Source organism: Hemicordylus capensis, chromosome 8 (assembly GCF_027244095.1).
Source record: "Hemicordylus capensis ecotype Gifberg chromosome 8, rHemCap1.1.pri, whole genome shotgun sequence".
NCBI lineage: Eukaryota > Metazoa > Chordata > Lepidosauria > Squamata > Cordylidae > Hemicordylus > Hemicordylus capensis.
In genome coordinates this window covers 22,357,664-22,384,481 of record NC_069664.1, presented here as the reverse complement: position 1 = coordinate 22,384,481, position 26,818 = coordinate 22,357,664, and the positions used below count along the sequence as shown (strand labels likewise).

At 47.2% G+C, this 26,818-nt stretch overlaps 1 protein-coding gene across 4 annotated transcripts in view; it reads right to left on the bottom strand.

The window, feature by feature from the left end:
* FLI1 (Fli-1 proto-oncogene, ETS transcription factor) overlaps positions 1–26,818 on the bottom strand; it is a 94,399-nt gene that overhangs the window by 29,535 nt on the left and 38,046 nt on the right. For 3 of the 4 annotated variants that reach the window (XM_053270198.1, XM_053270197.1, XM_053270200.1), the window contains exons 2-4: positions 20,124–20,335; positions 7,566–7,723; positions 3,608–3,811 (exon numbers count right to left, since the gene is read on the bottom strand). In XM_053270198.1, coding sequence (XP_053126173.1) covers positions 3,608–3,811; positions 7,566–7,723; positions 20,124–20,254 — 493 coding nt within the window. In that variant the 5' untranslated portion in view covers positions 20,255–20,335. The remainder of the gene's footprint in view (positions 1–3,607; positions 3,812–7,565; positions 7,724–20,123; positions 20,336–26,818) is intronic. The other variant, XM_053270199.1, reaches the window with a different exon arrangement.

The window sequence follows — 26,818 nt, the reverse complement described above, 5'->3', positions numbered from 1 at the left end:
CTAGCAGTGAGATGGCACAGGAGGGATGTACAACTGCACAACTTGCAAACTTAACATACAAGCCCTGGTGCATGGCAAAGAGGAGACCAGCAAGGGGAGTTGTACCAGGGCTGAATGTCATTGTGTTTCAGGAAAACAGCAGCATGGAGATGGAGGTTACTGTCACCACCCTGGAACCAGGGCCGGCCCATCCGCTAGGCAGACCTAGGCAGTCGCCTAAGGCAGGGGTTCACTGTTCCCTCTAAAAGGGATTCCCAGATGTTCACTACAACTCCCAGCATCCCCAGCTGCAGTGGCCTTTGGCTGGGAATTGTGGGAGTTGTAATCAACAACATCCAGGCATCCCTGTTAGATGTAATCCTGCACCCTGCTCCCCCAAAGGCCTGCATGTTCTGTACCCCCAAAGAGACACAGGCCTCTTTGCTCACTGCACTTCAGCCCCCAATAAACAGCTAGTCTCATAAGCCGCACTCGCTCTTTTGAATCGGAATTGAAGATGAATACTCAATATGAAAGCTCAGCATTCATTGCCAAAAAGGAACGGCCTCAGACTGGATTTCCCCATTAACAGCAGCAGCATTTTCATCTCTGAAATGTTAGCGCTTTTTTGCTCCCAGCATAGGCTGGGAACTCTCTTCCACTGTATCCTCAAACCAGCGCCTGCCAGTCACTTGCTGGCCATCCCCGTGGGCTGGTTGTTTGCCCTCGCAGATCAGCAACCTGCACGGCTCAAGTTCAAGGCAAGGCTCTGCCCTTTTCAGCTGCGGCGGGTGTCAAGACCACACCTCGCCTAGGGCACCAAGAACCCTAGGGCCAGCCCTGCCTGGGTCAGATGTGGGTGGCAAGCACGAGGATTGGGCAGGGATCTACCACCTCCGTCACTGAATTCAAACAAAAGACATTCATGGAGCGGTCAGAGCACGAAGCTGCTGCACTGTGACCCTTTGCTTTGGGGCTGAGCGGAGACCTTGGTCAGTCAGTTCAACACAACAGTGTAATTGTCCTCACTATGTACATTTATGGGCTTTTTGACTCCAGTGGGCGAACTCCAATAACTGCCGTTCTGTGGTCCATATGTGGTATTCCTGCTCTCGGTTGACTTTTGTTCCCTTTTCAATCTTACCTTGCAAAGCAGATTTCTGCCTTTTGTCGCGCATGCGTGTTTGTCTGTATTATACTTTTTTTAAAGGGTCTGTCTTCAAATTACAGAAGTCTTACTTAATCGTATGACTCGGAGCTGATTCATAGATTAAATGAGTTGATCTGTTATAGGGCTGCTCAACTTTGACCTTCCTGCTGATGTTGGCCTGCAACTCCCATAATCCCTGGCTATTGGCCACTGTGGCTGGGGTTGTAGCTACCTTAGGTGGTGCAGCAGGGAAATGCTTGACTAACAAGCAGAAGGTTGCCGGTTCAAATCCCTGCTGGTGTGTTTCCCAGACTATGGGAAACACCTATATCGGGCAGCAGCGATATAGGAAGATGCTGAAAGGCATCATCTCAGACTGCGTGGGAGGAGGTAATGGTCAACCCCTCCTGTATTCTACCAAAGACAACCACAGGGCTCTGTGGGCGCCAGGAGTCGACATCGACTCGATAGCACACTTTACCTTTAGTCCCAAAACAGCTGGAGATTTGTATTATTTATTGATTTGATTTGATTTGATTTATATACTGCCCCTCCAAAAATGGCTCAGGGTGGTTTACAACAAATAAAAACAATTAAAATCAATTAACAGTCAAAATCAAAACTAAATCAATCAAACAATTAAAATCATTTAAACATTAACAACATTAACATTAAAATCATTTAAAACCAGCATCAAAATTTTAAACCATGACTCTAATTAAGAGCCTGCATCTCATTAAAACAAATCAAAATATTTATTTATTTAAACCATGAATCTAATTAAAATAAACATTTCTATACCGCCCCAACTTGCATCTCTGGGCAGTTTACAATTAAAACCATTTAACCATTAAAGTCATTCACATTAAAATCAGTTAAAAGCCAACATTGAAAGTATTAAAACTATAAATCTAATTAAAAGCTTGGGAGAATAAATATGTCTGCAGTGCCTTTTTAAAAGTTGCCGGAGATGGGGAGGCTCTTATTTCAACAGGGAGCACGTTCCAAAGTCCAGGGGCAGCAACAGAAAAGGCTCATTCCTGAGTAGCCGCCAAGCGAGTTGGTGGCAACTGCAGGTGAACCTCTCTGTAGATGAGAAAGGGGAAAAGCTAATGTGTTTACAGTTGACATTCGTGGGTGCTGCAGCAGGGATCACCTTAGAAGATGGCGCAGTCTTGCTAATTAGTAGGTCTGCTGAGCATGTCGGATCCCATATGCCCTCTAACAAGCATTATCAGAAGAAGTTCCACCATGACAGGAGATACCCCGGACAGCTGGAACTCAAATTAAGATCTCTCCTGTTGGGGTTTTAACAAGCCAGATCTCCAGGGCCAAAGGGAGGTGGGGCTGGTCCTACAGAATGGCAGAGAAAAGCCAGGAGTTCTGACCTGAATGGATTGACCCAATAGTTGACAATTTTCCTTTCAGACTGGATCGGATCTGACATTTTCCTGCCTGCAACAGCTTAACAACTAGCTGTATTAAATGATAGATAGATAGATAGATAGATAGATAGATAGATAGATAGATAGATAGATAGATACTGACCAAAGATCAATCTTTTTAGTTCAAGTCAAAACCTTTTACAATAATTAATCGAAGTGAGGAAAACACACACACACACACACACACACACACACACACACACACACACACACACACAGACTATCTTCACTGTCTTTGATGCAACCAGTGAAGGAGACATTCAGGCTCTGAGATCACAGCCAAGCCAAAGTTCCTGCTGTGTCATATCATCAGCTATGTGAGGTCAACTTATGCTTTACACTGGAGGTCCCCGAATGGAACTCCCAATGTAATTTTCTTTTTGTAAAAGCATCTGGGGAGTTAATGTGAATTATGGCTGTAGTGTGGAGAGAAAGGGATGGACCTCTCCTGATCTTGATCCATATTGTTCCCCTGGTTGCTTGTGCCAGAATAAAATTACATTGTACCTTCTGATCCTGAATCTCCAATGCAATGTACAATGTGGTTGGAATTATTGCTAATAAGCTGACACCAAGAGGTCATTCACACAATCAAAAACTGTGTTCTACCTGGGTTTGGGAGCTGTGTGCGCTCCCAATTTTTGGTTGTGTGGAAGTAAGGAAAGAGGAAAACCTGAGTAGCTGTTCCTCCTACCTTGCTTCCACACAACTATACCCAGGTTTTCCTCCTACCTTGCTTCCACATAACCAAAAATTGGGAGCACACACAGATCCCAAACCTGTGTAGAACACAAGTTTTGATTGTGTGAATGACCTCCAAGTTGGATCAACCCAGGTTGCTGAGCTTTCACTGCACCATTGTTGACAAACACTACACAGAACCCTTTTCACCTCTGTTCCTCTTTCAGTCTCTTTTCCTTTTTTCTCCCAGCTGCCTTCCCACTTCTGTTATTAACCACTGCAAACAAAGGCAACACATCTTTCATTCAATGCATGGAGAAAACCCTAAAGAAAGAGCAACACGGCCACTTACTTTCCCTGAGGTAACTGAGGTGTGACAACAGAACTTCCGTGTTGTAGAGAGAGGTGATCCGGAGGAAGTCTTCCTTGTTCATCTTGCACAGTTCCTTGCCATCCAAGTTCTGGAAAAGGCTGGTGTCCATCTCCAGTAAACCATACTCTTTTATAGCCCACTCTAGCCATTGGCGAACATGATCCTGGTTCCATAACGTGGGGTCTACCAGGAAAAAACCAGTGACTTTTAAATCCATATTTTTTAAAAAAGGTTTTTGCTACTGATCAAAAATAAAAGATAACATTTCCCTTGTTTTTTAAAAATTATACTGGCACAGTAGTGCCAGTATAGTTAAGATGAATTATTTCAACACTCCACCATTATAAACCCTGAACATATTGTTGCTCATAAAATCTAAAGTATCCACCCAATCCCCCTGAAATTATGCATACATTAACTAGGTGTCAAGAGATACTCGCCCTTCAAATTTGATGCAGGTCTGTGGGAAAATGGCTGAAATACAGGAGTTTTAATTTTAAGTCCTAAAATGAGGGGTCTGAGTGTTGGTGACCTTTCTTTCATCATCAAAGTTCAAGCCTGTGCTGTACCAAAGGCCTGAGGTGGGTGTGATGATAGCACCCTGTAGCCAGTTTGAATTCAGATATCTTACACACTTGCTCAGGTCTGGTGACTCTCCAGGGAAGAGAGTCTGCATATGTTTGCAGTGCCTTTTAAAAAGTCACCAGAGATGGGGAGGCTTTTATTTCAACAGGGAGCGCATTCCAAAGTCCAGGGGCCACAACGGAGAAGGCCCATCCCTGAGTAACCACCAGATGAGAGGAAGCAGAAACATTTGAACATGCAACCTGACGTATTCCCATCCCACATCTTTCTTTCCCCACTCCCCGCTCTTGTCTCTAAACCCCTGCTAACTTTTAACGGCACCTTTTAACGTGGTGATTCTCTTTATTTAGCAGGGGGAGAGTAACTGGCCCCATGATCCACCTCCAGCACAGTACCTCCAATGACTGTAGCTGGTGTCTATCTTGTGTTTCTTTTTAGACTGCAAGCCCTTTGGGGACAGGGATCCATCTTATTTATTTGTTATTTCTCTGTGTAAAGCACCCTGAGCCAGGCTGACCCATAAACTTGGCCCTGGTCTCAGCCCATTACACATTTTGTACAGATGATTATTAAAATGTTTGGAGGAATGTTTATTGCTACTCCAGAAAGTAGTAAATGCTGTTAAAATGACCTCTCCTCATTCACAACACTTTGCTTTATATGTCTGAGTCACATTTCCAGACTATACTGACAAAAACAAACTTTTACTCCCACCCACTCACGCTTTGCAATGTTAGCCCTGCACAGACAGAGAAAGAGAAGGCCTCAGACTCACTCTACTGAATATTAGTGCCAATAGTCCGATAAGACCCGGTTGCAAAATATTTTCAATTGATGGCGATCTTAGGAATGATCCAATCCTATACGTCACTTTTGCTGGCTGGGGAATATAGAATCATGACTACATTATTTTAATGTTCTGCCAATTTTATTGGCCATTGGTACTTTGGGTCCCTAGCTTTGCTCTGCCTGTCAATGGCTCTTTTTAGAATGTGCTGAGAGTTTCATCGAGAGTTTGCTTTTAGAATTTGCAAACACTCATCAAGAGTTTGCTGTACTGTGAGAACTGAGTTAAAAGAAAAACCCATCTTGTATTTTTTAGCTTTGATTTAAATCTCTCTCTCTCTCTCTCTCTCTCTCTCTCTCTCACACACACACACACACACACACACAAATGTAAGGATTGCATTTCTGGAACAAACGAAGGTTAATCAAGTCTGTTTCTGTTGCCAGGCAGTCCCTCTGGAAGCTCACAATGCAAGCAGGAAGGTTACATCATCTCCCGTTGTTTGTCTCTATGAACTAGGGGTGTGCAAGCCAGCTTAGTTCAAACCGGCTCAACGTCAAGTCGGCTTGGCTCAACAGGTTTGGAGTCGAACCGGACCGGCCTCAGCCAGTCCAGTCTGAACCAGGCCTGGTTTGAACTGAGCTGGTTCGGAAATCTACTGGTAAAGGGGAATCTGGTGAGGGAATCCCCTTGTGGCCACCACCCCCACCACCACTGCCACTGGCGGTGGCTTTTGTAAGAAGCTATTTACTTCCCTCCTGCCCCTCTTCCCTTAGGACAGCTCCTGCCCCTCTACTGGTAAAGGGGAATCCAACCTCACCAGATTCCCCTTTATCAGTAGAGTTCATACTCGAACTGGGTCCAGTTCAACTGGCAGCAAAACCGAACCGGGCCGGGTTGACTTGAAAATGTCTGGATTCGAGCTGAACTGGCAAAAAAATCGGTATTGTGCACACCTCTACTATGAACTAGCATTCAAGTATACTACTTCTAACCATGGAGGTTCCAGTTTTCTGTAGCTAAATACAGTTGATTGACCAACTTTCCACGAGTTTCTCTTAACCCTTTTCTAAAGCCGCCCAGGCTAGTGGCTGTCCAGAAGTTACCTGCTATGTGAACTAGTCCTCCCGTGTGCCAATCAGGTTTACTGGGTGCATGACATTCTGGAAAAGGAGGAAAAGTTCTCTTCCTAGCCAATCTACCCACATCATTTGTAATTTCATAACCTTTGTAATTTTTATAAACCTTTATCATGGTTTATAAAACTTCATCCTTCCCCTTAGAAGGCGATATCTCAGGGTGTGATACTGTTTTTACAGAACTACTTATCATTTCATATCTGCATTTTGAAATCTGCTTCCTGTGCTCTTTTTCTCATGAGGCTTATCAAAAAAGGCAAGGCGCCTCTCGAAAAATGAAAGATTATCAGGAGTCAAGAGCTGAATATATGCTGCACCACCACCCATCACCTTTGCTCTCCTGGTATCTGGCCTCTGAATAATTCTTCCCAATAGTAATTAACTGACCTTTTTTGCAAATCACATTCTCACTGGAATACTCAGCAAAGAATAAAACCAGGTCTTGACAAATTGGCATTCCAACCAGGACCGTATTATGACCTTCTCCATCCATTCAGCTTTTGAAGACCATCATTTATCATCACATCTATATCTCCATTCATGATTTCATAGGAACATAGGGAGCTACCTTATACTGAGTCAGACTCTTGGTCCATTTAGCTCAATATTATCTACACTGACCGGCAGCACCTCTCCAAAGATTCAGGCAGGAGTTTTTCTCAGCCCTAGCTGCAGATGCCAGGGATTGAACTGGATACTATTTTTTTATGCAAGCAGATGTTCTACCCATGAGCTACATCCCCATCCCCTACAGGGAATATCTTACAGCAGCAGACAGCATTCGCATGTAGTCACCCATCCAAATGTAAACCAGCATGGGCCCTGCTGAGCAAAAGGGACACGTCATGCTTGAATTGGCTGCCCTCTGGCTTTCCTCCTCATGCATCCATTTTAATGCATGATCTCCACATGTCACTTACCCCATCATAGAAGACTGCACGTATATATGCATGGATCTGTAGATCTGCATGTCTACATGGCATGCCAAAACACATTGGTTTCTTCTAACTGCATACAAACCTTCTCCCTTTCAGAACAACAGAAATACCTGATGCCCTCTAAATCCACCACCTCAGGTCTTTACATCTGGCAGGGTTGCCTACCCCTGCATCTGGCCCTGACAAGGAAAGAGGGAAGGCATGGGTGGAGAAGCAGTAGACACAGAGTGACCCTTCTACTTCTGGGAATGGGGCTGTAACTCAGTGGTTGAGTATCTCCTTTGCATGCCAAAGGTCCCTGTTTCAATCCCTGGCAGCATCTCCAGGTAGGGCTGGGAAAGACTCCTGCCTGAAACCTTGGAGAAGCTGCTGCCAGTCACTGTACTGAGCTGGATGGACCAATGGTCTGACTTGGTATAAAACAGCATCTTACATTCTGATGGCTCAGGACACCTGCAGCAACATTTGGTAGACCAGAGGCATCCTACCTGCTGGGACAATGACTCTCCTCTCATTGGTCGTCATGTTGGGGGGAGGAGGGCCGTTCTTCTCATCCATGTAGGTGCCATAATTCAAGGGGTTGGACTCTGTTCCAGCAGCAACCAGCTTGTTGCATTTGCTAACACTGCAATCCACTGGCGACTCCCTGAAATGCAAACACAAATGGAGGATCAGTCTTGCTACTCTTGGCTCTTCTGCAGCCATAAAGCCTCCCCGCCCTTTCCAAAATGAAAGGTAAGCAAAGGTGGCCCTCCCGCTGTTCTTGAACCATAATTCCCAGCATCCCCAGTCACAATTTCTGTCTTTATTCAACCAAAATGCCTCTATTCAACTCGAACACAGTGTCCCCTCCAGTGGCTGTTGCTCCCTTTTCAGACTTTGGAACTCAGGGAACGAATTTATTTCGATACGAAAACATTTTTGTTGGAAAGCAAGAAGGTGTTTCACACAATCATCTGAGGGTGGCTTGGGTTGATAAGCAAAGCTTCCATTTGGCTCTGCTAACTCACTTACACACTGACATGGCAGCCGCAGGCTCCATTATTGCCTCAGAGAGTGGAGGCCTCCAAGACTCAAGCGAGGTATCCCAGAATGCCTTGTGCTCCCAGAGGAGAGGCAGCCCTCAGTATATCAGCAATTCTCCTCTGACTGTTCCCTCTACCCACAGAACTCGATGATAAATATGGCCGCCATCTGCCGGAGACTGCTTAAAATGAAGATTTCAACACACAATCAGCAGACCAAGGTAGCACAACTGCTATGTTCATCCTACCTCCATAAAAATCAAGGTCAAAAAGTCGGGCTACCCAGATTTAAATGGGCTGTGTAGGTGGGAGTCCTACAGGTTCTAATGAGAAGGAAAAGCTGGGTTTTTCTTCTTCCTACCTTCTGGTTCATGGCTGTGTGAAAGACCTTAATATATCAACTACATCCATCCATCCATCCATCCATCCATCCATCCATCCATCCAATAAATGATGCTGCTGCTGATGCTGACAATATCAAAATTAAAAATATCAGTACCATTATTATTACTGTTGCTGATGATATTCATGATATTGACTTATTGTGCAACATTATGTAAATAAAACAGACTACGCACACATTTTCCAACAATCATCCATCGCATAACTGTTTGCGCCTCGCAGTTGGGAAGCAACGCCGGGCCAGACGGCAGGCCTCGGCGTCGCTCGGTACTCAGCGATCCGCCGCCACCCGCCACCGCCGCGCTCACTCCCCTCCCCACAAGCCATCAGGGGCACATGACGACTCCGTCGGGCCGCCGGCCAGGGCGCAGGACCGCATGTATAGGGTTAGGATGGGGGGCGCAATTTCAGAGGCAGAGCTTGCCCTGGGTGCCGTTTTCCCCAGTTACGCCTCTGCTTTATAGTCCACTCAGACATGTGTTCTCTCTCTCTCTCTCTCTCTCTCTCTCACACACACACACACACACACACACTTCCAATCCAACTCTAAATGCAACTTAATACACGTTTGTTCTAAAATGTACTCCAGATACCCCTAAACCAAAAAGTGTTTTCAACACATTATTTACACATTTATTTTTGAATTTCTAAACAGCCTTTTCTCAATAACTCCAGGGTGGTGTACGTCTCAAAATAACAAACATTTTTTTAAAAAAATAAATAAATAAATTCAAATAGGGCTTCTTAACCTTTTTGCACATATAGACCCACACACACACACACAGAGATTCCTAAGTACTACTCATGGCCCATTTATTTTATATTTCTCCAGACTCCAGTAAAAAATAGAGAACATTGGGGCGGGGGAGGATACTGTAAGAACACAGGATAATTTCCCCCCAGTAACTTTATTTGGGCTTACCAGGAAGAAATAAATGCAGTGCAGCAAAGGTTTTCCATAGATTTCTGGGACCTACACCTTGGATCCACATGGGGTAGAGCCGAAACCTAGATCAGGGTTTCTGGATTCCTGGTTCCGAACCTCTGATCTAAAACCATGCGTAATTACATCAGTAACCAAAACCCCCAAATCATAACAGAACAGAACCCTCAAGCTCTCTGGTCTTCTGAGCAGGAAGGAGAGCTGATCTTGTGATAGCGAGCGTGAATTGTCCCCCTTGCTAAGCAGGGTCCATTTTGGTTTGCATTAGGATGGGTGACTACATCCAAATGGGAGGAGAGCTGGTCTTGTGGTAGCCAGCATGACTTGTCCCCATAGCTAAGCAGGGTCTGCCCTGGTTGCATATGAATGGGAGACTTGATGTGTGAGCACTGCAAGATATTCCCCTCAGGGGATGAAGGTGCTCTGGGAAGAGCAGAAGGTTTCAAGTTCCCTCCCTGGCTTCCCCAAGATAGGGCTGAGAGAGATTCCTGCCTGCAACCTTGGGAGAAGCCACTGCCAGTCTGTGAAGACAATACTGAGCTAGATAGACTAATGGTCTGACTCAGTATATGGCAGTTTCCTATGTTCCTATGTACATGTGAGCACTCTAAAATGTTCCACTTAGGTGACGGGGCCGTAGCTCAGTGGAAGAGCATCCCTGCATGCCAAAGGTCAGAGGCAGGATATAAATGTACAAATACACAACATAAATGTTTATTCAGAAGTCTCCATTGTGTTGGACCTGCCTTGATCCCAAAGCAAATGTCCACAGAATTCGAACCTAACTGGTTCAGAATGACTCTACCCCATTCACTGTGAAGAAAAGGCAAGGAGGACGGTCTTTTGGATTCCATCTGGTGAACAAGCCTGAAGGATTTTCCAATTGAGGACATTAAATTTGTTTGCTGAGGCACAGAGGCAGAATTACTCCAAGCATAGTTATCGTGGCTGGGAGATAAACGTTCCGCTGAGATATTCTGAGGCAGATGGTAATTTTTTCCTCATGTCTTGCTGGGGAGAAGGTTGCTTGGAAATGGAAATAAGATGTATAACTTACACATGTTAGAATTTAAGGTTTGTACTAGTTCGCCTACTGTTTTTCCAGGCATGGGACCAAAGGCAGTCTTCAGAGAGGCAAATTGCTGAAGGTTTAATGTCCCCGTGGCAGTCAGAGAAAAGTCTGAGGAACTGCAGGGCAGACAGGCAGGCCTTGCAGAGAGAGAGAGAGAGAGAGAGAGAGAGAGAGAGAGAGAGCGCTCCTGATCATTCCTCACTCGTGGCAGAAATTCTCTATGTCAGGTGTTAAAATCTGTAAGTATTTGGAGTACAAAACGTCTGGCACTCTCCATTGTTTCTTTTACCCAGAGGATTAGATTTCTCTGCAAAGCACAGCTTGCCTTGCCAGTAGACTTCGAAGTGGAGACTGGATTAGACAGCAGCCGCGGCGGCCAGATTATGGGTTGACACAGCTAATGATGCCCAGGTCTAGGAATCGCTGGTAGCAGAGAGCATATGTGTCCAGTTGTGAGTTTGTTGTGGCTACGCGGGTGTTATACCAGTGTTTCCTGCATGAATCAAGTGTGAAGGGCAGGTGGAGACTCCTCAACTCCTGGGGATGGAGAACCTTGACCGGGCATAGCTCCAGGGATGACTCAAAGGGATAGCAAGGGATACTGGGTGCCCCCCCCCCCTAAAATATTTCCTGCTCCCTCATGCACCACACTGGAACTATACAGCAAAGTGTCAGGCAAAGCAGTCATTGCATATTATGGTCGAGAGCATGAATTGTTTATTTTCAAAGACCTTTAAAGAAGCCTCCTTCACTCACTCCTCCACCCTAGCAGAAGCCAGTGCAGCCAGAGAAGGAGGAGCCTCCTCCAGCCTCCCAGGAGCCAACACAAGTAATCCGCTTCCTTCCTGGCCAGGAAATGGACTGGGTAAGACCATGAGTGCAGGGTGGGGGTGGGGTGCAGGGTCTTCTCCCCTGCAGATTTCAGCTGGTCTCCTGCTAACCTCTCTCCCCATCCCAAGCCTTTCCTGCCACATGGTCTTGGACAGGACGCGAGAACTAGCCCAGAAAGCAGACTAGAAACTTTTTGGCCCAGTCCAAGAAGACAGGAAGGTCGTTCATATGACCGTCAGGGCTGCGGAGGGCTGGGGGGAAGGAGGCTACTTACCTTCCCCCACATGAGCTCTGCTGCTCCTGGGCGTCACCATGCTGTGTGCCCACAAGATCGGCAAGGCAGCGAGTGGCATGGCCACTCACCAGGGGCACGGGGAAGGAATCCCACAATGCACTGCACGAGCACCACACTGGAGAACTTCCTGCTGCCCAATGGCTCGTCCGCCCTGGCTCTTTGGTCTTCAAAGGAGCTGCTGGCAGATCGAGCACCCACGTGACCTGAGCAGGGGGTGCGTGCGTGTCCTCCTACCTCAGCTTTAGCCCGGGTACAGAAGCAGGGCTACCCAGCAGTGCAAGGAAGAAGCAGGATAACGATGAATATGATGAGTATTTATATACTGATTTTCAACAGAAGTTCCCAAAGCAGTTTACATAGAGATAGATAGATAGATAGATAGATAGATAGATAGATAGATAGATAGGCAGGCTCCCTGTCTGCAGAGGGTTCACAATCTAAAAAAGAAACATAAGATAGACATCAGAAGCAGCCACTGGAGGGATGCTGTGCTGGAGATGGATAGGGCCAGTTGCTCTCCCCCTGCTCAGTAAAGAGAATCACCACTTTAAAAGGGAGCCTCTTCTAAAAAGGCAAAGCGAGTGGTGGTGGTGGTGGTGGTATTTCCTGATTTCCAGGATGATGATCAATTAGGACCATTCCACACATTCTGTGACAGCAAAAAGGATAAATACTGGATAGGGTGCTCGAGCCAAACCCTACTTCCTTTGGAGATGGAGTGGTAGAGAATCTGCTTAGCATGCATAAGGTCCCAGGTTCAATCTCCAGCATCTCCATACATGGTTGAGAAAAATTCCTGTCTGGAGATCTGCTACCAGTCATAGTAGACAATACTGACCTGGATGAACCAATGGTCTGACTCAGTAGGCAGCACCTCCTCATGTTCCTATAATGAATGCCCCTGTATGACATATATATTTGTACTTTGACATGTGGCATAGCATGTCGTAGCATGCACAACATTCATGCACCGAGCCCACAGCTCATGTTCTGTGTCTGCTCAAGAAAGCACAAGGAATCTTTAAGAGACCATTAGCACCTTATAAACCCAGGTAGATGAGGAACACGAGAACCCTACGCAAATATCACTGGCAAACACACCACCCGGCAGGAGGCCAATGTGCCTGGTGAGCAATATATGCACACAGACCATGTATTGTGAATAAGCACTACGAGCAGGGAAGATCTAGGAAGCCCCTAATGTCCTTCTGTTCTGAGGACTGCAGTTTTCTTGCAGCAGTAAGCAGGAGAGGCGACTCTGTTTTCAGCACTGTGTCTAAGCACCTACTTCTCAGGAATGGCAACAAGACCCAAAGCTGCAGATTCTGGGTTGAGTAAAACTAACTTTGGCTGTCCTTAAGAGGGTTTAATGTTCATGCTAATTGATTACAGATTAAGCAACAGAGAGAAGAACTGTATCCAGGGAGGGGAGCAGCTGAGGAAAGGGAGACTCTATTCAAGATTCCACCTGGTCTTGTGGTAGCAAGCATGACTTGTCCCCCTAGCTAAGCAGGGTCTGCCCTGGTTGCATTTGAATGGGAGACCACATCTCAGCACTGTAAGATATTCCCCTCAGGGGATGAAGCTGCTCTGGGAAGAGCAGAAGGTTCCAGGTTCCCTCCCTGGCATCTCCAAGAGAGGGCTGAGAGAAATTCCTGCCTGCGACCTTGGAGGAGCCGCTCCCAGTCTGTGTAGACAACACTGAGCTAGATAGACCAATGGTCTGACTCATTGTACAGCAGCTATCCATGCTTCCCTCCTACCTTGCTTGCACACAATCACTTCCACCCAGGTTTCCCTCTTCTCTTGCTTCCACACAACCGAAAACTGGGGACACACCCAGCTCCCCAAACCTGGCTAGAACACAGTGTTTTGATTGTGTGAATGGCCTCATTGACCAGCAGCAGCTCTCGGGGGCTTCAGGGAGGAGTCTTTCCCAGGCCTGCCTGGAGATGCTGCCAGGGACTGAACTTGGGACCTTCCACATGCAAAGCAGACTGGTGAGACTGGGAATAAAGGTTATTTCTATGGAGGCAGCTGGAGCCCTGTGAAGAGGATACACTTAAAAAAACATCAAGGAAGACATAAAAGGACAGGGAGAGGAAAGAACAGGGTTGACTATTCAGCTTGTGGTTCCAAGTGCCATGTGTACCGAAACCTTCTATGAGATTCTCGTAAAAGGTTTTGCCAGCCAGCCGACGGGCATGAGAAACAGGTGATTGAGTTTCGGCCACAACAAGGCATGACTACTAGCTTTTTAAAAAAAACCAACAACATGTCACACTTCTGTGCTGCATTTGTAGAAAGCCAGAGAGGATCTTTGACACAGTGCAAGGCAGAGTGTGCTAATTTGCTGATTACGGCACTCAGGCTGAAAGGTTATCAAGTCTCGGGACGCCTGCATTTTCATCATCGGCTCTTCCTTGCATTTCTGGAATGAGGGGCTGTTCAAAATTCATCCAGGTGGTCTTTTCCCCTCCCCAGGTGGCCTTCTTCCCTCCCCAAGATTGAGTCAATTTACCCTCCAAGACACCTCCGTTTCCAGGAGACAAGTGGGAGAGAAAGGCGAATAATAAGAGCCAAGATAACCATCAGTAGAGGCACAAAAGTCCCGAGTTCTTTCATGACTGCCGCTGCTAACCAGGGTTGCAGCTTGGATTGCTATGGCACTGTTCCTGAATGAAACAAGAAAGAAAAGGTAAGTATTATGGGTCCTGATACAGAAGGGAAGGATACAGAAGAAAGAGGATGGAGGAGCCGATGTGAAAAGTCAGAGGTAGCACCAGCTCCATTGATCGGAAGGGCTGACCAAGGTGGCTTCCAAAACATGGGGATGAATCAGACTTTTGTATATTTGGGAGGGCTGTTTAGATAGGGTCACATAAGCACAGAGACACACTACAAGCTCTCTTTGCGGTTGCTGTGCTGGTCTGCACAATTGCTCTGTTTTCTTGGGCACAGGAATCCACGGGTCGGGGGGGTCACTCTTAGGTCACCGAGTGCTTGCTGCAAGCCACAAACTCCGTCCAACTTGGCTTACCTGATGTCCACACTGTGGTACTTTTAATAGGGTGGAACAGAGGTGAAGGATCAGGGCAAGGCTGCCAACTCTGACTGAAGCTCTTTGTCAAGATTCTTCTCCCCACCAAAATTTTTTCAGAATAGCAAGCTATTAAAACCTCCGCTTTTGGCAATCACCTGAAGATTGATGCCTATTCCTGAAGAGGTGGCAGGTGCAAGCACGGGGCGGGGAGAGTCTGTGTGCTGGTCAGCAGTGGCCAGCTTGAGTCAACGTACAATCTAAACCCCACTCCATGACTTAAGTCCCCAGTCTCCAATTGGCCCCAGATGACTCAGACATCCTCCTCCATCTCCTCCTTCTCCTCTTCAAAATGTACTGCATTGTCTGTATCCAACTTATTTCTCCCCCTCCTCTGCAAAATGGACTGCATTATCTGTGTTCCGCATTCCCCAGCAACTTTCATCCCGTTTCTCCATAGAACCTACCTACAGCTGACTAGCTACTGGTACGTTCCTCTCTGACTCTCCATCCATCAGCACTCCTTCCTTACCGGCAGCATGATTTCTGAACACCCTCAACTACACATTCATACGAGGCAAGACTTATTGAGCACATACCCAATGCATTCACAAGAGGGCTATTCCGCCATTAAGGAGATCTAAGCTGATGAACCGGATGGCTGCTATCCTATGCATTATTACTCAGAAGCATGCCCCACCATGTTCTCTAGGGCTTCCTCTCTAGTAAATGTGTTTCAGAGGCAGTTTTACTCCTTGTTTTAGGGCAACTGAAAAAATCACGTTCAAAAAGGTTGTTTTGTTTTGTTTGTGAAGTAGAACCTAAAATAACTTGGGTGAACATAAGAGCAGCCCTGCTGGATCAGGCACAAGGCTCATCCAGTCCAGCAACTTGTTTCACATAGTGGCCCACTAAATGCCTCTGAGAAACCCACAGGCAAGAGCTGAAGGCATGCCCTCTCTCCTGCTGTTGCTCCCCTGCAAATGGTGTTTAGAGGCATCATGCTTCTGAGGCTGGAGGTGGCCTACAGCCACCAGACTTGTAGCCATTGATAGACCTGTCCTCCATGAATTTGTCTAAGCCCCTTTTAAAGCCATCCAAGCTAGTGGCCATCATTACATCCCGTAGCAGAGAATTCCAGAGATTAATTATGCACTGTGTGAAAAAGTACTTCCTTTTTTTGGTCCTAAATTTCATGGGCTGCCTTAATCCCGAACAGAAACTGAACCCCTAAATACAAAAATGTGCAATATGATTCAGAATAAGAGGTGCAAACTGCATGTGTTAGATTTTCTTGTTTTCCAGCTGGTTGCAATCTGTTTGTAAGAATGATTTAAAAACTCAATCACCCACGGTTTTAAAATACTATTTTTTTTCCTCAGGTTAAACAGTTTTCATTGCACTCAATTTACAGAGATGAATTGCAAGCAGTAAAGCGTGGTATTGTTTTGCATGCAATTGACTGAAACCAGTTTCAAACTGGTTCAAAGTGTCTGAAGCAATTCTTGAGCCACTTTTAACACATCAGTGTCTGAACTGGAACTGGAGGGTTGAAAAGTGCTATATTTACCTGAATCCAAGACCAGGGGGCTATTCTCACAATCAGCAAACATCGGGCTAGCAATCGTGTGGGCGGCCGATTCAGCCGCCCAGGGCTCCCTCCCTGCTCCTGTGCGGGGAGAGCGGGCTCAGCCCACCTTCCCCGCGCACTCACAAAAACCGGGTCTCACTGATCATGAGACCCGGTTCTAGGTTTTTTCCAAGTCCTTTGATGTTATAGATCAGGGGTCCTCTTAAATTCAGAGTTCTCTTCCTTTTGGGTAGATATATAGGTATAACTTGTATTTAACTTTTGTTTGTAATGGGGCTCACCTTAAATCCAGAGTACTTTTGTATTCCAGTAAATACAATACTGAGGAACCTAACCAAAACTAAATTAAAATTTATAGTGATCCAGTTCCCTAGTTCTCCTCCACCCACGTTATCTACATCGGCACGCTAAGCCCAATATACAAACCATTTAAGATGGATAACTTAAGAATGGGGAATAAAAACAGGGCAGAATTCCAATCTCAGCTCTTGGGACTATATTGGCTTACATCCAACTGCTTTGGCTTAATTAATTTATTCACCACAGCCCAATTTAAACTGCAGTCTGTCAAATGCCAGGCTTGAAAATTTCCATCTTTCGGGTCTCACAACCCATTTCACACCGATGGGGCAGCCTTAAAAACAAAATGTTCAAAAAGGCAGGCATTCTTTCTACTATGCTGGCCTACTTGAGCACATATTTGTGAAACAATAACAGTTGCTAATCCAGCACAGACACGCGGACTTGAAAATATTTATCTGATTCTTGCTAGGAGGAGGGGCATTTAAAATAGCTTGGCTAGCAGAGTCTTACATACTGTCCGCATTTCTTTCGGAGGACGAGATTCCTCTGAAAACGGCACTTATTCCTCTTTTCTCTGCCTCTAGGCTGCGCTTCTGAATTTTCTCATATCAGGGAAAACCGATGGAAGTCCAGTAGAAACAGCAAAATCACACTGGAGGACAAATCGCAAAACACACCTCGCCCAACAGCCAACCATGGACCAACAGGTCATAAGTACAACACTCAAACTCCATCTGCTTTTGGGAATCCCTCCTATGAAAAACTATGCACACAAGGGCACACATTGCCAGTCAGTGGCTTGCTCCGTTTGTGGATCTTTCCAATGGCATTGCCAAGGGCAACACAGGCACAAAAATGGTGTTGCTGAAAGCAAGGGGGGAATGGCACACCCTAGACTGGGGTTGCCAGCTCACAACCTGGTGTTTTCACACACAGTTTTGCCATTTGCAAGCCAGAGAGGCTGCACACACCTCTGAAATTTTAAGAAGCAGAAGGTGAAACAGTTGTGGCTTCTGCTGGTTCTTCCTTTGACCACTGTGTACACTCTAGGGAAAAACATAGGGGATTCTAAAAGCCCTATCAGAGGTGAACCTAGGTAATTTTGGAGCCTAGACCTAAAGGCCTTTGGAGCCCTACCCCCCACAAGTTGTGCATCATCCCCCTACACACACACACACACACACACACACACACACACACACACACACAAACCGTGACACAATATTTTTAACATGTGGGTTCTTGAGGGCACAAACAGCAACCGAACTCACAAGAATGTAAAAATATAAAACAGGTATATTTATGCAAATATGCATTAACAGAAACATTGCAGCCCACAGCTTAGGCTATTCACATCCCACATATTTCTTTCCCCACTTCTCCCTCTGTCTCTAAAGCACCCCGCACAAGTCACAATCCTGCTCGGTCTCCCGGCACAGTGAAGGACAGCAGCGTGGTGACCACACCATCCAGAACAGACTAAAGAGGATTTGGCAGCCCCCAAGGAGTGTGACTTTGGTTCCAAAGTCCAGGGGTAAAAGTGCCTCTGAGCCCCATGCCAACACAGCCTAATTTTAGCCCCAAAGAAACCATGCCTCCCTGTAGCCTTCGGGGGGAAAGTAGATAAGGGGGCCATCATAAAAAGGTAAAAAGGTGGGCCTCATCTGCCCCCGGGAGTTGACACACTTCCCCAACCTCTTTAGCAGTTTAAGGTACGTATTTTTGTGGGAATGACCATCCCTGCATTCATATTCAAAATGAAACCGGGCACTAGCGTAGCAACATTGGCGATGGCCCATTGTTGCTTTTTGACAGCTCCCCCTGCTGCCACCACTAACCTCCACGCACCTGCTGGCACGCCTGGCCCCCACTTGGTTCAAGATTCCCTACCACCTTTGTCACTGATGGGCTTTGCCAGTCCTGGTCTAATGATGTCACCACTCAGTGTGTGGCACCAGGCGATGATGTCATTAGACCATGTCCCTGCTGGTAAAGGGAGGCAAGCCAGCCAGCGGCAGTGATAAGGGTGGGGAGTCCCCAGCCAAGTGAGGGTTGCGGAGGGAGAGAGGGAAGCTAGTGGGCAGCTGGTGGTGGCGCAGTGGTAAAACTGCCACCCTGTAACCAGAAGGTTGCAAGATCGATCCTGACCAGGGGCTCAAGGTTGACTCAGCCTTCCATTCTTCCGAGGTCGGTAAAATGAGTACCCAGAATGTTGGGGGCAATATGCTAAATCATTGTAAACCACTTAGAGAGCTTCCAGCTATAGAGCGGTATATAAATGTAAGTGCTATTGCTATTGCTATTGCTATTGCTATGAATGCAGGAGGTGCATGGCTCCCCCTGCCCAGGGGGAGCCATGCAAATGGTCCCACACATGGCCCCACTGGGTGGCCCGTGTGCACTGCACAGGGTTGCCCAGTTTGAAGATCCACCCTTGAACCTGGGTACAGACCTCCTTGAACTGCAGGATACAGATTGGAGGTATACTGCGGTACCTGGATTCAATAATACATGTGAATAAATGCACTTCCATACAGATTTCAGTGTGTGTACACCATACACCGATATCATGACTGCTGAAGATAATGAGGCCATCCACATGAGCAGTCCAGCCCAGGCTTGGGCAGTCCAGCCTGAGCTGGACTGCCCGTGTGCACCAACAGAATCGAGCCCGATCCTGGTGCTGCCTCAGCCTCAAGCCCGGGAATTTATCCCAGGCTTTAACCGGGGTTTAAAGGTGTGAGCGCGCTCTTAACCCCAGGTGCACATACAGAGCTGGGCAGCAAGAGTGCCCAGATGAGGGGTGATCCCTCGATGCACCACTCTTCTGGCGTGGTGCATTGAAGGATGCCCAAGGCCTTCCTCCTCCATCTCCCTGCTCTGGTGATCATGACAGTGCCACTTGTGAGCCATGGTGAACAACACAGCCTGGACAGGGAGGGAGATTGTGTGCAGGGAGGCAGGCAGGAGCCTGCCTCTCCGCCAGCCCTCCGCCCTGCCAGCATTGATGGTCATGTGCATGACCTGATAGTGTGGAAAGGGATTTTGTCTGTCCTCCCCTGCTGGAGGGAATAGTGCAAACCTGGGGATCTATTTCCTAGAGCAGGGATTCTCGATGTTGGGTCTCCAGATGTTATTGGACTTCAACTCCCATAATTCCCAACCAAAGGCCACTGGGGCTGGGGATTATGGGATTTGAAGTCCAAGAACATCTGGGGACCCAACATTGAGAATCCCTGTCCAAGAGCAGAATGCAGAGACACAAGTCTAAAAGGAGAGAAATGGGGCAGGAAAACCACACAGCTGCATCTCCTCTCTTTTCCTCTGCACTTTTAAAGGGGTACATCTACATAGCGTCTCCGGGTCGTAACCTGACAACCCGTAACTCTGTCCAGAAGTATGGAACTCTTCAGCAATACCATATCTCTCTAAAGACTTCCGAGCAGGAAGTGGCAGGGTTCTCTCAAAATCCGCCCACAGAACGGGACAGGCGTCCACCAACCAATCCCGTTAACACAGGAGACGGACATTCGACATTCCTTACCTGGATCCATTCATGTGATCGTATTCCCTCTTGATGTTGACCCGGACTGGCTGATTGATCCACTCCTGTTGAGGAGGTAAAGGGTTGATTTTGTGTGGCTGGCCGTAGTCAGGGTTCCCTGAGGCTGTCATGTCTGCTTTGGGGAGGTGAGCAGCAGCTCCGTAGGTGGAATCAAAGAGGGACTGGTCTTCACTCACCACCGAGAGAGCCTCCTAGATATTAAAGAGAAGTTGGGGGGAAGTTTAAACTGGTTGTTATAACTGGACTAGCAACTCCACAGGTTCCTTCTTTGAGCTGGCAACCAGGTGCCCAGGCAAGCCCAACGTGAAACTCACAATTGCTTCCAAGTTGCAGATTGAATCAGTCTCTTACAGCTCTGCCAACCACATTAAGCAAAACTCATGGGTTCTTTCTGGCCCATGAGAGTACCTTCCTTACAAGGCAAGGCAAAGTCATCAGGGGCTTTTTAGACTGGAAAAGAGGTGACTACGGGGGACATGATAGAGGTTTATAAAATGATGCATGGAGAGAGAGTGGCTAGAGAGCAAACTTTCTCTTCTCTTATAACACCAGAATCAGGGATCATCCCATGAAACTGACTGCCAGGAAATTTAGGACCGACAAAAAGAAGTACTTTTTTCCTCCACGAGTGCACAAGTGCATAATTAACCTTTGGAATTCTCTGCCACAAGATGTGGTGACAGCCATCAGCCTGGATGGCTTGAAGAAGGGCTTAGATCAGGGTTTCTTAACCTTTGTCCCCCAGATGTTGTCATACTACAACTCCCAACATCCCCAGTCATGGCCTTTGTGGCTGAGGATGATGGGAGTTGTAGTCCAGCAACATCTGGGGGCCCAAGGTTAAGAAACCCTGGTTTAGATGAATTCATGGAGGACAAGTCTATCAAGGGCTGCTAGTCTGACGGCTATAGGCCAACTTCAGCCTCAGAGGCAAGATGCCTGTAAATACCAGTTGCAGGGGAGCAACTGCAGGAGAGAGGGCATGCCCTCACCTCTGGCCTGTGGGCTTCCCAGAGGCATCTGGTGGGCCTCTGTGGGAAACAGGACACTGGACTAAACAGGCTTTGGGCTTGATTCAGTAGGGCTGTTCATATGTTCATACTTTGAGTTTGCCGGAGAGAGGGGCAGAAGATTAGCATGGCAGTCAAGGAACTGACTTTTCTTATTTTCAAGGTTAAGCGGGACAAAGACAGAGTTCCTGGGATGGGCAGAACATATGCCTTAGAGGCAGAATGTCCCAGATTCCCTCCCTGGCAGCATCTCCAGGTAGGCCTGGGAAAGACCTCCTGCCTGGAACCTTGGAGATGTGTGAAGCTGCTCCCATCATCCCACGGGGGGGGGGATGGGACGCAGCAGCTAATGGGCGTTCTCTGCACACTGCAACGGCCCATCCTCAACTTCAGCAAGTTAGCCAGACTGAGCCCGAGACAGAAGCCTTGTGTTTACATCTTGCCTTATATTGTCTTTGGGGAAAGGCCAGCTCCAACGTTCTCTGTTCCCAAGCCACATTCCAGGCTTATTGCGGTGGGCTCTGTCTGTGGCAGAGCCAAGGGCAGGCCAGGTTCCTGCTGCTGCCGACAGAACCCAGCTCTCTCAAGACAGCTGTATGCTGGAGGAGGTGGGCTTTGATGGCTGCTGCTGCTGCTGAAACATTGGTAGGGAGTCATTAGGAAAAACACCTTCAGATCTAACAGAGGTACGGGAATAATTGGTACAGAAAAGGATTCGGATTCCTGTGGCCAGATTAACACAGGAAGCTGCCTTAAACTGAGTCAGACCGTTGCTCCATCTAGCTCAGTACTGTCTACACCAACTGGCAGCAGCTTTCCAAGTTTCAGGCAGGAGTCTTTCTCAGCCCTAGCCTGGAGACGCTGCCAGAGATTGAACTGGGACCTTCTGCATGCTAAGCAGATGCTTTCCCACTGAGTTATGACCCCATCGCCTAACGGGTATACCTTACAGTGCTTGCATATGTAGTCTCCCATTCAAATGCAAGCCAAGGAAGGCCCTGCTTAGCAAAGGGGACAACTCGTGCTTGCTACCACCAAACCAGCCCTCCTCGCCAGTGCCAAATGAGTTCTACTGCAATATATCAAAGGATCAGAAGCGTACCAGGTTAGCAATAGCAATAGCAATAGCAATAGCATTTACATTTATATACCGCTCTATAGCCGAAGCTCTCTAAGCGGTTTACAATGATTTAGCATATTGCCCCCAACATTCTGGGTACTCATTTTACCGACCTCAGAAGGATGGAAGGCTGAGTCAACCTTGAGCCCCTGGTCAGGATCAAACTTGTAACCTTCTGGTTACAGGGCGGCAGTTTTACCACTGCGCCACCAGGTTAGCATTGGAGTTGGACCCCAAGTCTTCCAAAGCACAGGAACATAGGAACCAGCCATATACTGAGTCAGACCATTGGTCCATCTCACTCAGTATTGTCTACCCAGACTGGCAGTGGCTTCTCCAAGGCTGCAGGCAGGAATCTCTCTCAGCCCTATCTTGGGGATGCTGCCAGGGAGGGAACTTGAATCTTTCTGCTCTTCCCAGAGCGGCTTCATCCACTAAGGGGAATACCTTCCAGTGCTCACACTTCTAGTCTCCCTTTCATCTGCAACCAGGGTGGACCCTGCTTAGCTAAGGGGACAAGTCATGCTTGCTACCACCAGACCAGCTCTCCTCTCTTCACATCCTAACATGCTCTTGACATCAAACATCCTCCCGCCCATCACACTTTCTGGAGCCTAGTGCTCCATGGGAGCGGCCACGTTGCTTCCACCCTCCCCGCAACCTCTTTCAGCCAGACACGCAACAAGTTAGGCAGGGATGACTCCCAAGCATAGCAAGGGGGAGTGGGTTCTCCCCCCAACAAATATTTCCCCATTCCCCCATCCACCAGACTGGAACTTTACAGCAAAGTGCCAGACAAGACAGTCATAAGATATGACTTATGCCTTGATTTGATTGTTTCAAAAGGTCTTTTTATTTAAATAAGCCTCATTCACACATGCTTCTCTAACTGAGAACTAGGAGACTCCTCCAGCCTCCCAGGAGCCAGGGCAACCCCTTCACTTCCTTCCTGTTGAGGAATTGGGCCGGGTGAGACCATGTGTGCAGAGGGGTGCTGGACTATTGCCCCCAAAGATTTCAGTTCACCTGGTGTGGACCTCTCTCCCCACGTGGCTCTTTCCTACCACCCAGTCTGGGACTAGAAGAGAGAACGAGCCTGGAAAGACGACTGGAAGCTTTGGCCTAATCCCCAAAGGCAATCTTCCCTAAGAGGAATCTGGCCCATTTCCTGAATACGTTTGAAAATGTCAAGCAACATTAGCTGCCTGACTTGGGCAAGTATTTAATGAATAGCTACATCCCAGCTCTCCTAATGTCCTTTGCTTTGATGCACCAGACTGGAGTCAGGTGAAAGATAGAAAGGTGAAAGATAGAAAGCTCTTTTCCTGGATGCTGGACTTGCAGTGAGCTTCTCAGCTTGGAGCCCATGTGTCGTTGCATCAAGAGTGTCCGAGTAGGACCCAGGAGTCCTGGGTTCAAATCCTGGTTCAGCCATGACGTTTGGTGGGTCGCCTTGAGCCATGCCCTGGGGCCATTCCCATGGATGAGCAGGCGGATTGGGTAGGCCTTGCAAACTTTGCCTTCTCCCCAGATGATCATGCTGTGCTTGGTGGGAGCACAGAGTGCACTCTCACATGATCAGCGCTGCGCTGTGCAGTGTGGAGCAGGGTGGGTCTGAAGAGACACATGAGCCCGGCAGCCGGCTTAAGGGCTTAAGGGAGTGCTTGCTCCCTTAACCTTGGCTAAGAGCCGGGCTTAGGAGCAGGGTTAGGCTGGGCAGAAGCACTGGGTTCTGACTAATCTTCTTAGCTATGATAGATGAATGGAACCTTCATGTCTAAGGGCAGTCTACCTTGGAATAATCTAGCTGGGGAGCAACAGCAGGAGAAGACATTCTCTCTGTGCCCTGTTTGTTGTGTTCCCAGAGACAACCGGTTGTCTACTGTGTGAAAAAGGATGCTGGACTAGACAGGCCTTTGGTCTGATCCAGCAGAGCTCTTCTAATGCCCTCCTGTGTCCAAAGCAGGCCTGCACAAATTATGACCCACCAACCACATATGGCAGTTCATTGGACTTGATTAACCTCCCTGTTTTGCTGCCTGCCTGGGACTGCCGCAGCAGCGGGCCACATGCTTAGCAACCTCACTGCTTTGGCAGTCCCAGGCCGGCAGCAAAACCAAGAGACCGCTGGCATGCTGTAATACATGGCTGGTGGCCTGCAATCAACTTGGTAGCTCACAAAATGCATAGGCCTAGTCCAAAGCAGACGTACAGACCGTAATGCATTTCCAACCAGTTGAACCACCTTCAGCCCTTTGGCTTCTGAAATCCATTTCATTTTTGTAACAGTGCCATTTTCCTAAAGCTTTTTTTTAAAAAAGTTCCATTCTTGTAGGTCTCTCCCCATCCAGATGCTACACATATCATTATGGGAAGGCAGGCCGGCCTGAAGAATGAGCGCAGCGTGGTTTAAAAAACGAAATTAAAAATGCAGGGCTTCTGGGTTCTGTTCCTGGTTTGCAAGAGAGCTCTGCCTGCCAAAACTGCTGCAGCTGATTTGGCAGCTGGCCTCAACTTGTCATGGTAATCCCAACAAGAACCATCTGGTCCTGGTGGGTTGATCCAGGCTGGCAAATCAGTTCAAGATTTCGAGCCTTACCTCTTTTACCAAATACACCCCACTTTCCCCTTAATGCTCACTTCCATCTGGTTTGTACATCACCATTTTCAGCACGCCTCAATTGCCCACAGACCATGCCAGGGGAAACATGTTCCCTCTATAAGCTTGCATACATCGATTTGTTCCCTTGCCCCACACACACACTCTCTCTCTCTCCAGTTGTTTCCTTCGTTTTCTTGGGAAATAATTAGGCATCTCTATTTGTCAGCATTGACCCAGGGCTATAAATACACAGGCACATATTGCAGACACAGTTGTAAATATTGTTTTAGCAGGTTTTATGGTCTTTTCAGCTGGAGATGTTCGGGGCCAGGCAGAAGATGGCTCAGAGAACTGGCTGCAGTGCAAATCAAACCGCTTCCCCGATGAATAAATAAATGAAGCACATCTCACGGCAAGCAAGATCCTCCGGCTTCTCTTTCATGCTGCTAGAATGGAGAGAGGTCGTGCAAAATACAAGAGCAATAGCAAGAGGACTGCTCTGGCTAACCCTAGCCGCCCTTTGGAGTCAGGCAGTATATAAATAAAATAAAATAGAGCAAGCAAGCTGAAATGGATCTATGATACAAGCAGAACCAGTGAGACAAAAATGTTACCGCAGCTCTGAAATCAAATCAAATCAATGTTTATTTTGATCAAAGATCAAATACAGAGTTTAAAACAAACAGTAAATAAAAATATTGCAACCAACTGGATCATGACTCGGCCAATTGTTGCTATTTTCATTGCTGCTACACAAAATTTGAAATATACAACAACAACAACAACAACAAATATTTTTATACCACTTTTCAACAAACGTTTCCAAAGTGGTTTACAGAGAAAAATAATAGAGAAATAAATAAGATGGCTCCCTGTCCCCAAAGGGCTCACAATCTAAAAGAGAAATGTAAGATAGACACCAGCAACAGCCACTGGAGGGATGTTGTGCTAGGGATGGATAGGGCTAGTTGCTCTGCCCCTGCTCAGTAAAGAGAATCACCACGTTAAAAAGGTGCCTCTTTGCCCAGTTAGCAGGGGTAATATAGCTTATAAAAAATTAAGTTAAATTAAATCAAATTAATAAATAAAAGTTCAAATGGATCTATGATGTTGTATCAGATTTGAGATCGCTTCCCTCCCATGCCGCCTTCTCCCAATTCTTTTTCTCCACCTTCACCCCCTGCGTCCACTGCGATTGGCTGTGTCTGGTGATTGACAGGAGGAGGAGACCCTTCTTTTGGAACCTTCCTTTGAGGAAAAGAGGTAGCTGCTTTTTGCTGTGTCAGACTATTGGTCCCTCTAGCTGAGTATTGTCTACACAGACTGGCAGCAGCCCTCCAAGGTTTCAGGCAGGGGTCTCTACCAGCCCTACCTGGAGAAGCTGCCAGAAAGTGAGCCTATTCTGCATGCAAGCAGATACTCTACCACTGAGCTACATCCCCATCTCATATGCAGCCACCCATCCAAATGCAAACCAAAGCAGACCCTGCTTAGCAAAGGGAACAGTTCCTGCTCACTACTGCAAGACGGGCTCTCCTCTCCTTCCCTGGCATCTCCTCACCTAAGGAAACCCATAGTGGAATTCAAATCTTCCTTTCCAAAGCAATGTCTCCAATTTCCATTTCCCCCAACCTGCTCCTTTCCCAAGGAACTCGAGACACAGTTACCTCAATTTTATCATCACAACAGCCCTGCAAGCTAGGTTAGAGTTCAAGATTGTGACTAACCCAGGGTCACCCCATGAGTTCCATGTCTGAAAGGGGAGAACCTGGGCCCTCCATGTGCTGGTCTGACATCGTAACCACAGCGTTGCACTGATTCCATAGCTTGAAGCTTCAGCTGAAATGATTTCCTTCAACCCTTATTTCTCTTGTCAAGTCTCTGTATTATTCCTGGCACGGGAAAAGTAAAAGCTACCCTGCTAACGTTTGCAACCAGACCT